At 40.0% G+C, this 13,889-nt stretch overlaps 1 protein-coding gene across 1 annotated transcript in view; it reads right to left on the reverse strand.

The window, feature by feature from the left end:
- Positions 1 to 782: 782 nt before the first annotated feature.
- Positions 783 to 13,889, reverse strand: part of LOC134658365 (talin-1-like) — an 81,522-nt gene continuing 68,415 nt past the window's right edge. Inside the window, exons 74-85 of the mRNA XM_063514000.1 lie at positions 12,630 to 12,760; positions 11,655 to 11,794; positions 11,196 to 11,261; positions 10,147 to 10,258; positions 9,544 to 9,631; positions 8,350 to 8,515; positions 7,102 to 7,188; positions 5,679 to 5,799; positions 3,028 to 3,140; positions 2,245 to 2,335; positions 1,728 to 1,792; positions 783 to 970 (exon numbers count right to left, since the gene is read on the reverse strand). Of these exons, the coding sequence (XP_063370070.1) occupies positions 872 to 970; positions 1,728 to 1,792; positions 2,245 to 2,335; positions 3,028 to 3,140; positions 5,679 to 5,799; positions 7,102 to 7,188; positions 8,350 to 8,515; positions 9,544 to 9,631; positions 10,147 to 10,258; positions 11,196 to 11,261; positions 11,655 to 11,794; positions 12,630 to 12,760 (1,279 nt within the window). The 3' untranslated portion in view covers positions 783 to 871. The remainder of the gene's footprint in view (positions 971 to 1,727; positions 1,793 to 2,244; positions 2,336 to 3,027; positions 3,141 to 5,678; positions 5,800 to 7,101; positions 7,189 to 8,349; positions 8,516 to 9,543; positions 9,632 to 10,146; positions 10,259 to 11,195; positions 11,262 to 11,654; positions 11,795 to 12,629; positions 12,761 to 13,889) is intronic.

Genomic DNA, 13,889 nt, shown 5'->3' on the forward strand with positions numbered 1-13,889 from the left:
ATTATTAGTAGTCGCCATTAGATACATATCGGAGCGGCCAAGGTGCTCATAAATAATTATCTGGAAACGCACTCTAATGCCATGATAATAAAGGTGTGTTCATATATTTGTGGACACCTTGGCTGCTTCTATATATCTGATGGTGACTACGCATTAAATTTTAGCTACATGGTTGACTATTAACCGTAGGCTAGGTGCTGTTAGATTTGCTGAATAAGTAGTACATAATATAAATATATTAGTAGAATAAAAAAATATAATATTTATTCTTATACATACCTACTTGGTTTTATTTATGGACCTAAGAAAAACTTTACGTATTATAAAATAAAATATTTGGTACAGTCACGTCTAAAAATATCGTTATCTTTGTTAGGTATATAGGTACTCTTCGTCAGGGATACCTAGTTTCGAAGTGTATCGTAGTCATCTCTCTCTATAACTTACTCTTTTACACTAGTGGTAGTAAGTTGTATATGTTTTTGTAATAAAATCCAATATTTTAAAAGTTATAAAACAAATAATAAAAAGCCTTAAAATAAAAATACAAACTAAAATTAAAAACTAAGCATAAAAAAAAACTATAGGTACTTACTAAGATAAAAAAATTGGTCCAAATCGCCGTCTATTGGCAGCGTGCCCAGAAGGCTGGCAGCATTGCCACGTTGTATGGCAATGCTGATCCGCTGTGCTAGATATGACCCAGCCCTCTGGTCACGCGTCAATTCCACCAACTTTTCTCCTGCTTTCCCCCCAAGGCCCCATTTAAAATCCACATTAGGTAAAATATAAAATCTTTATTAAATTAAATTACAAATGGCACTTGTAAACATCTCAACTTATTTCTACGCACATCTTTGGTCCCCGTTCGTCAGTGGTAGTTCTTGCGTACCCAGCGCATCTTCGGGCCGCCGCGCTGAGAGCGGATTTTGACTGACGCGCTCGCTGCCGCCTTTACTACATCTTGAATCTGCACAAAATAGACGAATATGTATGACTTGTGATATCTGACATTTAATTAAATATCTTATAAGCATTTTGACAAGGGTCGAATACCGGTAACTTTTTATTGACCGGTTTGTAAAATAAGATTAACCTTTGGACGCCAATGACCGTAATATCCGCACCGTAGGTTCAACGCCAAAGACCGATTAATCGGTTACAGACCACAGAGAAACATAGATCTACATGCATATGCATATAAAGTTCAATTTCAGTTTTGACACTTCTCTTGACAGCTTTTGAGTTTGACACGGCGTCGAAAAGGTTAATCCCAGTTTACTTTCATATCGTTGTGTGCATATTAAAATAAATAAATATTATAGGACATTCTTACACAAATTGACTACTCAGACTCAGGGCTAGGGAAAATATGCATGTAGGTATTTGTATATTTTATAATACAAATGCATGCATATTATACAAATACATAAATACATTAAAAACACCCAGACTCGGGACCAAATTTTTGTGTTGCCCTTACCGGGATTCGAACCCAGGACCCCGGCTTCACAGGCATGGTCACTGTCACTACCCACTAGGCCAAACCAGTTTAGATTTTTCAAACCACTTTTATGCGGAATCTTATATTTCTTGCTACACAGACTTGGCAAGATTTTTAAGTTTTGAGTAAAATATAAAGTGTAAAGAGTCTGAGTCTCTTATAAATAAAATAAGCTTCTTAGCTTAATTAAGTCATTAAAAATGGCATATTCCGTTTAACTTACGCTCATCATCAAGTTCTGGGCATTTCCTATCAGCATGTTCATGGCCTCGATATCCTCTTCAGATCCTGGAAGAAAACACATTCATTAGTAGGATTTAACCAAAGCATAATAATAATAAAATTTTTTTCACTAGCCTTCTTTCATTGTTGAATTTAGGACTTCATAGATAAAGCTATAATGGCACAGCCTTACTGTAACTTGTTAATAAACTGAAACGTTCATTATACAACCATTTAGAGGACTATAACAATCATACAAGTCGAATTTAACCTCTCCCCAAGTCCCCACCCTGCTACGCCTCCCTAGCGGCGTATTAAGCAGGGATCGGATACCAGTATTTTTTGTATGGGAACGAAAACTGTATTTTTTCGTTCTTTGTAAATTATTTCATCATCGAAAACACAACTGAGTTCTACAGTCCGAGTAAGTATAAAATAATTCGAAATTTTTGGTTGTTACGAAGTTTTTGCAAAAAATCGGTTCCGATCCCTGGTATTAAGGCGTTGTCACGTCTTACCTTGGTGTCCTAAGAAAGATCCCTTGACGGTCGTCAACATTTTGAGCTGGCCACTGATGGTGGGGATCTGGTCACACACTTGGAGCAAATTCTGCAAATAAAATGAACATTGGTCAACTTAAATTATGAATCATTCTAGGGAAAATATGCAAATTATGTGAATTTGTACATTTTATTCGCGAGCGAGTCGCGGCATCTCGTAGGATATCACGACAAATGTCTTAGTTAGATGTCGACATCCTCTTGATTTATTAAAACTACAAAATGATCAGTGCTCGACCCTAGTCAATAACCTTTACTGCCGTATTCGTACTTCGAGATATTCACAAGAGACGACACGTACTAGATCCATTCTAGATAGGTACTTTATAGTTTAGATATCAACTAGTTCTATTTTGCAGCGCAATTCGGGCAACCAATGTCACTTTTACGTTAGATAGAGTTAGAAATTTATTAGATGTGAATTGGATCTCTAAGTCATGTCTTGTGGAAATCGTTTAAGAGTATCTCCAGAATCGCGAAAATGTCAAATTTGACAGGTTAGATCTTAACCCCTCGTATGCGGCCTGTCAAATTTGATCATTGAAAAAGTGACCTTGACATTTAAAACAATAGATTTAAATTCTCACGCACGGATCCGTGTTTAAGCGTACGAAGGGTTAAACATATCGTTATCGTATCTTGGTGATGTCTAAAAGATATCTAATGTCTGTCTATTTCAATTCTATTTCGAAATCCGAATCGGGCCCTTAGTTTGGTGTGAACAGAGTATTAGGTACTAACCGTTCGTATCCTCATATCCGTACACTCGAGGGCGAGTTTTCGCGCCAACCGCGCTACCTCGTGGGAAGCGGCGACGATCGCCTTCGACGTTGATATCACCTCGCGTTTCTTGTCTGAACATAGACACACACACACGTTAACACGTTAGTAAAATCAGCATGATGTATAAAAAATACAGACACGGGCACATAGCAAAGATAATATGGTGAGACTGAAATTGATATAGGTATAGTAACAGCAAATAGTTTATCTTATCACAATAGTGAATATTAAATTGGAAAATGCATGAAATTATGCTGATGACGATTTAATAGTTGATAGTAGTGTTTAAGAATAATGGAATCTAATGTTTTAATTATTTATGGCTCTAGGATGGTTTGAGACTGTGTTTGACAGACTTTATAATTTTATTCGAAGACAACAGAAAACTTAATACGGAAAATATGAAGTGCAGTGAAATTGAGATTTGGTGCTATGTTGTTATTTGTGCTGTTACATGCTTCATTCCATTAGCTTCCTAAGGCCCAGCCATACAAATTAAATACCGAAAATTTGCCACTAAAAATTAAACCTACAGCGCAGGGAATAGAGTTAATTTTTATTTGTTTGAAAATGAAACGATACAAATTAAATGCAACCCTGTTCCAATTGAATATGGTTTAAATTTCATCGAACTGAAGAAGGTATAGGTAGGTAGGTATAGGTAGGACCTTGGGCCTTAGGAGGTTAAACTGCCGTCACCCCACTGCAGTAAAAAGGATGACTCACGTTAGACCGGGTCGACCGGGCCGTGTCCGGGCCGGAGCTTCCGTCGCTTACTTTTCTATGACAGATGACAGGTGATCACGTGATGGTTTCCATAGAAAACGAAGCTCCGGCCTGGACACGGTCCGGTATAACGTGAATCATCCTAAACCCGGTGTCATTGTGTGAATTGCCAAATAAAATGATTTGAATCATTCCTTTAAAGCCAAACAACCCATCAGCCAGATGAAATTGATTCGATATCTTTTGATTCATACCCGAGTCTTCCATCCAACGACTAAAATTAGCGTTCTGACCAAACTCTGGTTGAAGAAAGGTTAACAAATAGGTTAATAACAATGTTATTTATCAAAAAAACAAATTATAAAATAACTTTGGGATGAGCCCCTCTGCAGAGCCACCTTAAAATATCTTATTGATAATGCTCAAAGCCCTGCAGAGCGCGCTCGCCTCCTAGCCGTTTCGGAGCCAGAGTCGGGGCTCTGGCTCCATGCGTTGCCATCCCCCAACATAGGCACCCTCCTTGAGAGAACGACCCTCACACTCGCTACCAGTCTGCGATTGGGGGTCAAAACCAATGAGCCCCACCGCTGCCGCTGTGGCTCCAATGTTGACGAGCTGGGCCACCACGGCTTGTCCTGCCAGAGAAGCGCGGGCCGCATCTCTCGCCACGCCTCCCTGAATGATGTCATCCGGAGGGCGCTTGCTTCCGTTAGCGTGCCGGCCATCCTTGAGCCGAACGGTATCGCACGCGACGACGGCAAGCGGCCCGACGGGATGACACTCATTCCTTGGAGGCTGGGGAGGACGCTTGTGTGGGACGCCACCTGCGTTGACACGCTCGCACCGTCCCACCTACAGGCGACCTCCGTCAAGGCGGGAGCTGCGGCTACAACCGCTGAACAGAGCAAGCGGCGCAAATATGCTGTCCTCGGCGAGGGCTACATATTTGCGCCGTTTGGCGTAGAGACTCTGGGACCGTGGGGGCCTAGCGCAAAAAGCTTTTTTAAGGAAATGTCCCAGCGTCTCATTGACACCTCAGGTGACCGGAGGGCTGGCAGCTACCTCGGACAGAGGATAAGCCTGGCCATCCAAAAAGGTAACGCTGCCAGCCTTCTGGGCACCATATCACATGATGAAGGTGACCTGGGGAGCATTTTTTACTTATAAGTTTTGTTTAAGATTTGTTTTATTTTAGTTTTAATTTTAACGTTTAGTTTCTTGTACGATTGTATTTTTTTTGTGCAATACCCTAAATACAAAAATTACATAATTATTATCCCAAAATACAAAAAGAACATAGTTTACACCCCACAATAAATTGCAGTTTTATTAAGAGTTTTTTTTTCTAATTTTCAGGCTTCAGCTCATGCAATCCTTTTGGCGTAAAAGACATAAAATACTAGACGTATAGTCTCATGTTAAATATATTAAAAACGGGTCACTCACGTATTTTCCCGCAGTCTGCGCCGGTCCGTCACCGTTAACGCAAGCTCCTGATGACGCTACTCGCTACGGAGTGAAACATGTCGAGCGTTTTCGACTTAAAATACGTGAGTGACCCGTTTTTAATATATTTGTCTGTGTCTCACGGAAGTTTTGTTACGTTCAGTCTCCATTGTAAGTAGAACACGTGTAGGTATAAGAATAAAATATCTAGGTGACCGAGCTTCGCTCGGAAAACATATAATAACTCGGAAATGCGCGTTTTCCCAGAGATAAGACCTAGCTAGATCGATTTTTCGCCCCCGAAAACCCCTATATACCAAATTTCATCGAAATCGTTAGAGCCGTTTCCGAGATCCCCGAAATATATATATATATAAATAAATAAATAAACAAGAATTGCTCGTTTAAAGGTATTAGATAATAGAAATGGAACGTACCATCATGCATGTGATCTGACAGTTTGGCCATAAGGACAGCCATTCGTTTAGCCACGGCCACTATCTCGTTGTCCCGGGCGGACCACTCGCGAACTGCCGCGTGGAGGTTGAGGGCTGCGTTCTACAACATAATACAATATAGTTAACATACATACAATAATAATTTAGTTAATATACATGTCGCTGTCCATCGCGGTTCAGCGTGGCAATGCGGCGAGCGTGATGGGCACCTTTGCGTCTGGAAGGGCGCGGGACGAGTTGTTTGACTGAGTTGTGGCCTTGCTGAGTCTAGTTTTAATTTAGTTTATAGTTAATTTTAATGTAAATTGTTAAAATGTTGTTATGAAATAAATAATGTTCATTTTGAAATGTTAATGTATTGTATGCTGATTATCTTGATGGTTAGTTGCTGACTTTCTCAAAGACGTGCGACATGTTCCAGAGAGCCTATGCCACAGAATATTAAATTTAGATTTAGATTTATTTATAAATAAATAATAGTGCCTACTGGGTACAGAAGATTCACTTTCTAACAAAACGCGTCTACGACAGATATGATTGCTAGGTGCGTAGCGGAGCGCGGCAACTACTATGGCAGACACCAAAATTGGTGTGGGCCGCGCGTACTTGTGGGTACTTGTAGCGACGAGACCAAATCGCGGAGTGAGCCGCGCCTGCCTATGCTTTCTTTTTTGTAGCTTGCTGTTTGTTAGTGTGGTGAGTAAAACCGTACAATTGTAATGTTTTAGATAAACTTTTTGCTGAACCAACTCTTTTTCTTTTTCGGGGGGCGCTGCCATAATTTAATGTTTTTTCATTTATTTTAACTAAGTTATTTTGGTATAGTTTGTAGCTTTCTAATAGACCCCGACGGCTAATCCTATTGTCTATTGTTAGTAAAACCGCTCGTGCCACGTGCCACAACCACCTGCATAAAAAATCGCTCGTTCACTTTACCCAGGTAATTGAATTACAACTCCTATGGAAACTGCAATAAGATTCAAAATGAACTAATGGATAAGTATTTTGTACCGATGTGTGTGGTCAGTACTTCGGTTACTGAGTGCCGGCGAGTCGAACGCTACAGAACCAGTCTAAAATGTGTCATTGAGATGCGTAACAAAGGCGCGTTATCGGAGAGCGCACCTACACTGGTTTTTTGAGCGTTGGACTAGCCTGCGCTCAGGTGCAAATTAGAATAAAAAAGACCCTTTTTTGCAGGTAAGTAGCAAGTGCGGTTTTACTGAACAATAGACAATAGGATAAGCCTTCGGGCTCTACTAGAAAGCTACAAACTATAGGTACTACTTAATTTCTACTATCTGCAATAATTTTATTGTGTTTCTCTAGTATTTCTCTATCATCATCTCTATTGAAACCATCCCTTGTTTTTTTTGTGCGAGAGTTAAAAAAAAACACTTACGTATATTGGCTGGTCAGTTTCACGCTGTTTCTGGAAGATCATCTCTCCCCCGAGCACCGATTCCACCTCCCCTGTGGCACGCAGAATCTGAAACACCAATCCAAACATTAGGTCAATGTGGAATGGAATTAATCCTAGGATAATGGTACCTACAGTCTACACTAGAGCGGCACAAGCAGGAACTGCGTGTCACGGAAATGAAGATGGATGTGCGGAGTTTCACGCAAGGATCGCGTCCGAAACGCCCACATTCGGGGTAGTCTTGGCGTCCGTGACATCGCTGACAAACTGCAAGAGTGCCACCTTCGTCGGTATGGCCACGTCTCGCGCAGACCGGCAAGTTACGTGGGTAACAAATGCCAGGCCATGCCGCCTCCTCCCGGTACGGGAAGAAAAGGCCGGCCCAGGAAGCGATGGCTTGATGTCGTTAAGGACATGCGTGCCAACGGACTCACCACCAGGGACGCCGAAGATCGGGCAAAGTGGACATGAAGGAGTCGGAAGGCGGACCCCGGGTCCTCGTACCCCGCGCGGGGGCACAGCTGGGATTGACGCCAGGATGATGATGATGGTACCTACAGTCGTCGTCAAAGATATGTTCACATTTTTCGCCTTATTACAAAGGCGTAAGGTGCAAAAGTGTAAAGATATCTTCGTTTAGGGATGGCCAAGGACCGCTAATAAGATCATAAACGGGAATAGGGACCACGCTCGTTGGAGGGTCTACTTTTACCGTATGACCTAAGTAAAATAGTCAAACAGTGAATGTCAAACATGTCGCGCCAATAAGCTGGCGCTGACCCCTACACGCGCAAATACTAAAAAGTACGGGGCCCTCGGTGGGCGACGTCGACTCGCACTTTTGCGGTTTTTTAGGGTTCCGTACCCAAAGGGTAAAAAACGGGACCCTATTACTAAGATTTCGCTGTCCGTCCGTCCGTCCGTCCGTCCGTCCGTCTGTCACCAGGCTGTATCTCACGAACAGTGATAGCTAGACAGTTGAAATTTTCACAGATGATGTATTTCTGTTGCCGCTATAACAACAAATACTAAAAACAGAATAAAATAAAGATTTAAGTGGGGCTCCCATACAACAAACGTGATTTTTGACCGAAGTTAAGCAACGTCGGGCGGGGTCAGTACTTGGATGGGTGACCGTTTTTTTGCTTGTTTTGCTCTATTTCTTGTTGATGGTGCGGAACCCTCCGTGCGCGAGTCCGACTCGCACTTGGCCGGTTTTTTTCTCACCTCGGTGATGTTATCCCTCCAGTCCGGCAGCTTGCTAGCCCGCAAGGTCCGCGCCGGCTCTGCCTCTTTGAGCTTCTGCTGCGCGGCAGTCAGAGCTCGCATGAGTTCTGGGTCGCGCTGGGCATTCTGTGATGACATGCTGACGTTGATCACACGGTGTGCTAGCCTAGAATGAACGGTAGGGATGAAGAGGGTTGCCAGTTGTACTGTAAAAAATATGTGACGTTATCTATGAAAAGGGACCTTATTGTCGATGGCGCTTACGCCATTATTAACGATGCTCCGATATAAATACAATGCCGCGCAGCTGTGCGGTGTAAGCGCCATCGACAATAAGGTCCCTTTTCATAGATAATGCCCCATATTTACAATCAACGAGTTTTTAATAGTACTATTATAAATTGTATCTAGCTTTGTTTAGTGAGTAAGTTCTTCTCTTTTTTTGTAACTGAAGTGGCGCTGTATGTAGAAGGTTTTTACAATAAATTACTTTCTTTCTTTAAACTTAAACTGAACAATAATGTCGCCATATCAGTTGATATATATTGCAAACTTTGTCTACGTATATTGCTTTTATACGACATGGCGACATTATTGTTCAGTTTAAGTTTAAAGAAAGAAAGTAATTTATTGTAAATACCTTCTACATACAGCGCCACTTCAGTTAGAAAAAAGAGAAGAACTTACTCACTAAACACTTAAAGCTAGATACAGTTTAAATAGTACTATTAAAAACTCATTGATTGTAAATATGGGGCATTATCTATGAAAAGGGACCTTATTGTCGATGGCGCTTACACCGCACAACGTTGCGCGGCATTGTATTTATATCGGAGCATCGTTAATAATGGCGTAAGAGCCATCGACAATAAGGTCCCTTTTCATAGATAACGTCACATATTTTTTACAGTAGTGCGGTAAATAGCACTATACGTACATGTCGAAAATTTATAGGGCCATATGTACCTACTGTAAAACGTTGTACAATACACTAGCGAAAAGGTAATTCGTAACTCGTGTCGTTTTGAAACACTTCCTTTGGTCGTGTTTTAATTTATCGCCACCCGTTGCGAATTTCCTACTTTTCACACTTGTATCGTCATTTACTAATGATATGTGACTTATAGACTAAAAGAAACTTTCCCAATTTGTCAGCTGAATAGGATGGAGCGTCTAAAATTAGCAAAAGCTTACTTTCTGATAGCCGTGGAGGTGCTTGAGCACTTTTGCAGGTCGTTTTGATGAGCAGTTGACTCTTCTTTCATACGCTGCATAGTTTCCTCTGAAATATAATGTCACGATTAATTCATCGTATACCTAAGATTATTGACGATTTCGTATGGTTACAATTATGAAATGAGCAGAAAACCACATATACCTACCCAGAAATTTTATAACAAAAAGTATAAATGCCGTTCGAATCTTGTTTCGTACCTTAGAGATCTCGGACTTTATGTATGTATGTGAAAGAAAATATCGTGAGAAAACCGGACTAAGTAATCTCAATGATGTCTAGTTACCATAGCAGCTTTAGTGCGACAATTTCACAGTGATGTGTCTTTAATTGGGTTGCCAAACGGTGGAACCCCGGTCTACTTTAAAATGCAACCGGGAAAGCGCTGACATGAAAAGAATCCGAATCGAATCGAGAATGATGCTAATTTAATTTTTTACAAGCAGAAACGTCTGCGACCGATGCTATGCTATTAAGCTGGATATCCAGAGGCCGTGAGTTAAGTCTCACCCAAGACAATAATTTTTCCACTTTTAAATTTATTCTAAGAGAATGATGCTTACCGGCAGTTTGTACAAACTGCATAGGGTCCACGGCGCGGTCGCACAGGTCTCGAACCTTGGACAGCGACTGCGAGTACTGCGCCAGCTGCGTTCTGTATTCCTGAACAGCCGCCTGTTCACACAAAACATATTACTCCACTTATAACCGCCAACTAACTATACATTAATGGCATTATTAATAAACGGCTGCTAACTTAATCAATTGATGATCGTCGTTTATCTCTATCTGTCGTTATGCCATAGAGAGGGACAAACGACGATCATCAGCTGATTAATTTAGCAGACGTTTATATGAGTAACGCCGTAAAAAATAAAGATTGTTTATTTTCCAAGTAGGCATTTTACAATGCGCTTGTGAACGTCAAATAATGCTACGCCGGCTCAAATCTTACATCTCTGACCCGAGAAGATTTAAATCCCTTCTAAATTGTAGGGTATCCCAATATGGGACCGGCAAGAAACTCGGCGGGTCACACCACATATTTTCAAAACATTACATCTTATAATTAACATGCATTAAATAAATAAATAAATACAATTTAAATTACTATAGTATAGAATAACTCATTTAAATTGCAAAATGAGGTTGATAATGTAACTTTTTTTCAAAATAACACAACATACATTCTTAAAACTTTTGTATAAACGCATCATTAAGAACACGAAAAACAAGAAAATGTGGAGACGTTCGTATAACGAGATCCACTTGCAGATATGACAAAAGAAAAAATTTGTCGAAGAAATGTTTACATAACATTTCTATTGACGAAATGTGTGAATTATGTTTGATTTATCAAGTATGTTGTTTTAGGATACACCAAAACATGCTTTCAATCCTATGTTTAGCTAGATTGAATGAGACCATTCTTAAAATACGCTATTACGGCCTCAACGTGTATGGAAAATATGTCGCATCTGGATTCAGATCCGGATTAACACGTTCACTGTCCCAACTGTTAACTGTCAACCTTACGGCCTTTTAAAAGAGTCTTGCCGTGTCCCATATGTGGGACTTTATTCCAATTGAATATGTTTTAAAATGTTCTTACCGTCTCAGTAGGATGCATGACCCTCTTTTCAGCAGCTTTCACCAACATCGGAGCCAACAATTCAGTCTGAAAACATAGTTTTAATGATATTCTCTTTTTTTATCCCACAAATCTTACCTATAGAAAAAATACGTCAAAGTAATTAGGGACTGAAATCCGGATCCAACTTGAACAATGAATCTTAGCATTTTTTTAACATCGAAGTTATACGCAGTCGAAAAGTTGCAGTATTCACACTTATAAGGTTTCTCCATAATGTGGCATTTCATGTGGCGCCTAAGCGCTGTTTTATCAATGAAGCTAGCACTAGAATTAGAACATTTAAAAGATCATATTACGTTTCAAGCCACTCTGAAGCGATTTTTGAAATATTTTTTACCGGTTTTAATTTTTAACAGGCAGAAACGTCTTCGAACTATGCTATTAAGCTTAGAATAAATTTAAACCTTTATCTTTTACCTGGTTAGTGCTTTGACGCAGCTCGGTACCATCACCGCCCTGTACATCGGCGATAACTCGTGCTGTCTTTGTCACACGGCCCAGGTGTGCGAGGAGATCAGCTATCTTTCGCTCTAGGATGAACTTGCGTTTCGCTTCATCTGGTAAACAAAAACGAATATTTGTAAGCTGTTACATTCTAGCAGTTGTTTCAATATTTTCCATAACTATGCACGGTTGCTTGGGAGTACGTGGTAAAACTTTGACCCTCTTTTTGCATCTTTTTACATCCTTACCAGATTTTTACCCAGAACTGGCTCCCAGACTGACTGAAATTATTTTAGTTACAATTGTAAGTAATTTTATCATCAAAATTTAAATGTCATTTTTTACACCACGTCGGTGGCAAACAAGCATACGGCCCGCCTGATGTACACTCCTTTTTCGAAGAACCCCATACTAGTAGCCTATCGGGAAAACCGCAATTCTTGTTTTTAAGATAAGATAAAAGATAAAAGATGTTTATTCGTGACGATCACAAAACATGTACGGACAACAACAACAGCAAGAAAAGAAGAAATTAATAAGTGTGCATCACGAAATGGACCCAACTCAGCATAATGCTAGCTATAAAGCCAGCGCTGGTCTTCCGTAGGGCCCATTCGGTGATGCCGCGACAGATAACACACAAAGGTACACAAAAGGAATAATTAAGAAAATAGAGAATACAAAAAAATATACAAGAAAAATAATTAAGAAAACAGACAAAACAAAAAAGGACAAACATAAACATAGACAAAAATGTACCTATAGTAGGTACTTAACATGTAATATTGTGAACGTTTTGACCCGAAAAGACATAGGTCTTCTTATAGGGTTAGAGATTTTAGGTACATTGGGCATTGGGCGGCATGAGGCTTTAGTTAACTAGCGGAAAATGCCCAGATGTAACATCTTATTGTTTAACAACCATGAAGATGCTATGAAGATACATACCTCTTTCAGCATCAACGAGTATATCCATGTCAGCCAGGGGCTCCTCGTCTTCAATCAGGTCTTCCACCACCATGGTCACGATGCTGCGGTCTACTGCCTTGGCCAGGTCTTTCAGTCGGTCCATTAAAACACTGTGGAGACAATTTTTATTCGTAAAAGTTACAAGATGTGGGCGAGTTTTATCGCTGGGATATTCTGACTACAAAAGTATTAAGTGATTTTTTCTACTCCCGTACATTTATTTGTCATTTAAAGGGTCGTGCACACACCTTTAAACCCCTACCTTATAGTTGTCAAGACAAGTCTTTAGTCTATTCCCCAAAAAAGAATTTGTGCATACACGCAGTATCTTTTTGGCGATTTTACGATACTTCGTGTAATGACCACTTAAAAAATATTGAATGAAATACAGTGTTGGCAACCTTATTTTAAATGTCATCTCTGACAAATAAGTGAACCATAGACATGTTTTTTTTAAATTTCATTCATTCATTCTTTCCCGCCCGTACCCTCCATTTTTGCTACTTCTTGAATTAAAAAGATTTGTTAAATTTTCAATTTTATTTCAAAGTAAGTGCTTGGTCGTAGAAAAAGTATTGTATGCAACGTTGTTTAACTGAGTCAAAAAATACTCGTGGCGTCTTTATCGGCTTCGCCTCAAATTGTTACTCACGCCACTCGCCTTTTTTGACCTCTCTTAAACAACGGTTGCATAAAATACTATAATGTAATCATTACGGATATTATGGTGGTTGTTGTCTATGAATTCTATGATTGTTTCAATCGCGTGGTGTTAAAAAGTGTATATGTTTTGTTAAGTATTAGATAGACAAAGCCGTCCATAATTATGGCTGCAGGTGATAAATGAGAATGAAACCACCTTCATCAGACTCAGAGACTTTCTATGGCAGATATAAGTATTATACGCAGGGGTCGAAACCGGTTTTCTACTATTTTTGTACATGTATCTTTTTTTATTTTAAGATTTGATTTTCTTAGCCCTGATCTGCGAATTGAAGGATTGTAACCAATATAAAGTCTTATTGCAAACCGGTTAATTTGTAAGAAAAGTTTACCGGTTTCGAACCTTTAGCGCCACTTGCACCATCACACTAACTCGGGTTTAAACGGTTAAACCGTTAACTCTTGTGTCAAATTGTACTGGTAACCATGGTAACTCCAGGTTTAACTGGTTAACTCCGGGTTAGTGGGATGGTGCAAGTGACCCTTAGTGTATTAAGTGATCGACAATTCATTAGC

The sequence above is a fragment of the Cydia amplana genome, chromosome 22 (assembly GCF_948474715.1).
Source record: "Cydia amplana chromosome 22, ilCydAmpl1.1, whole genome shotgun sequence".
Taxonomy (NCBI): domain Eukaryota; kingdom Metazoa; phylum Arthropoda; class Insecta; order Lepidoptera; family Tortricidae; genus Cydia; species Cydia amplana.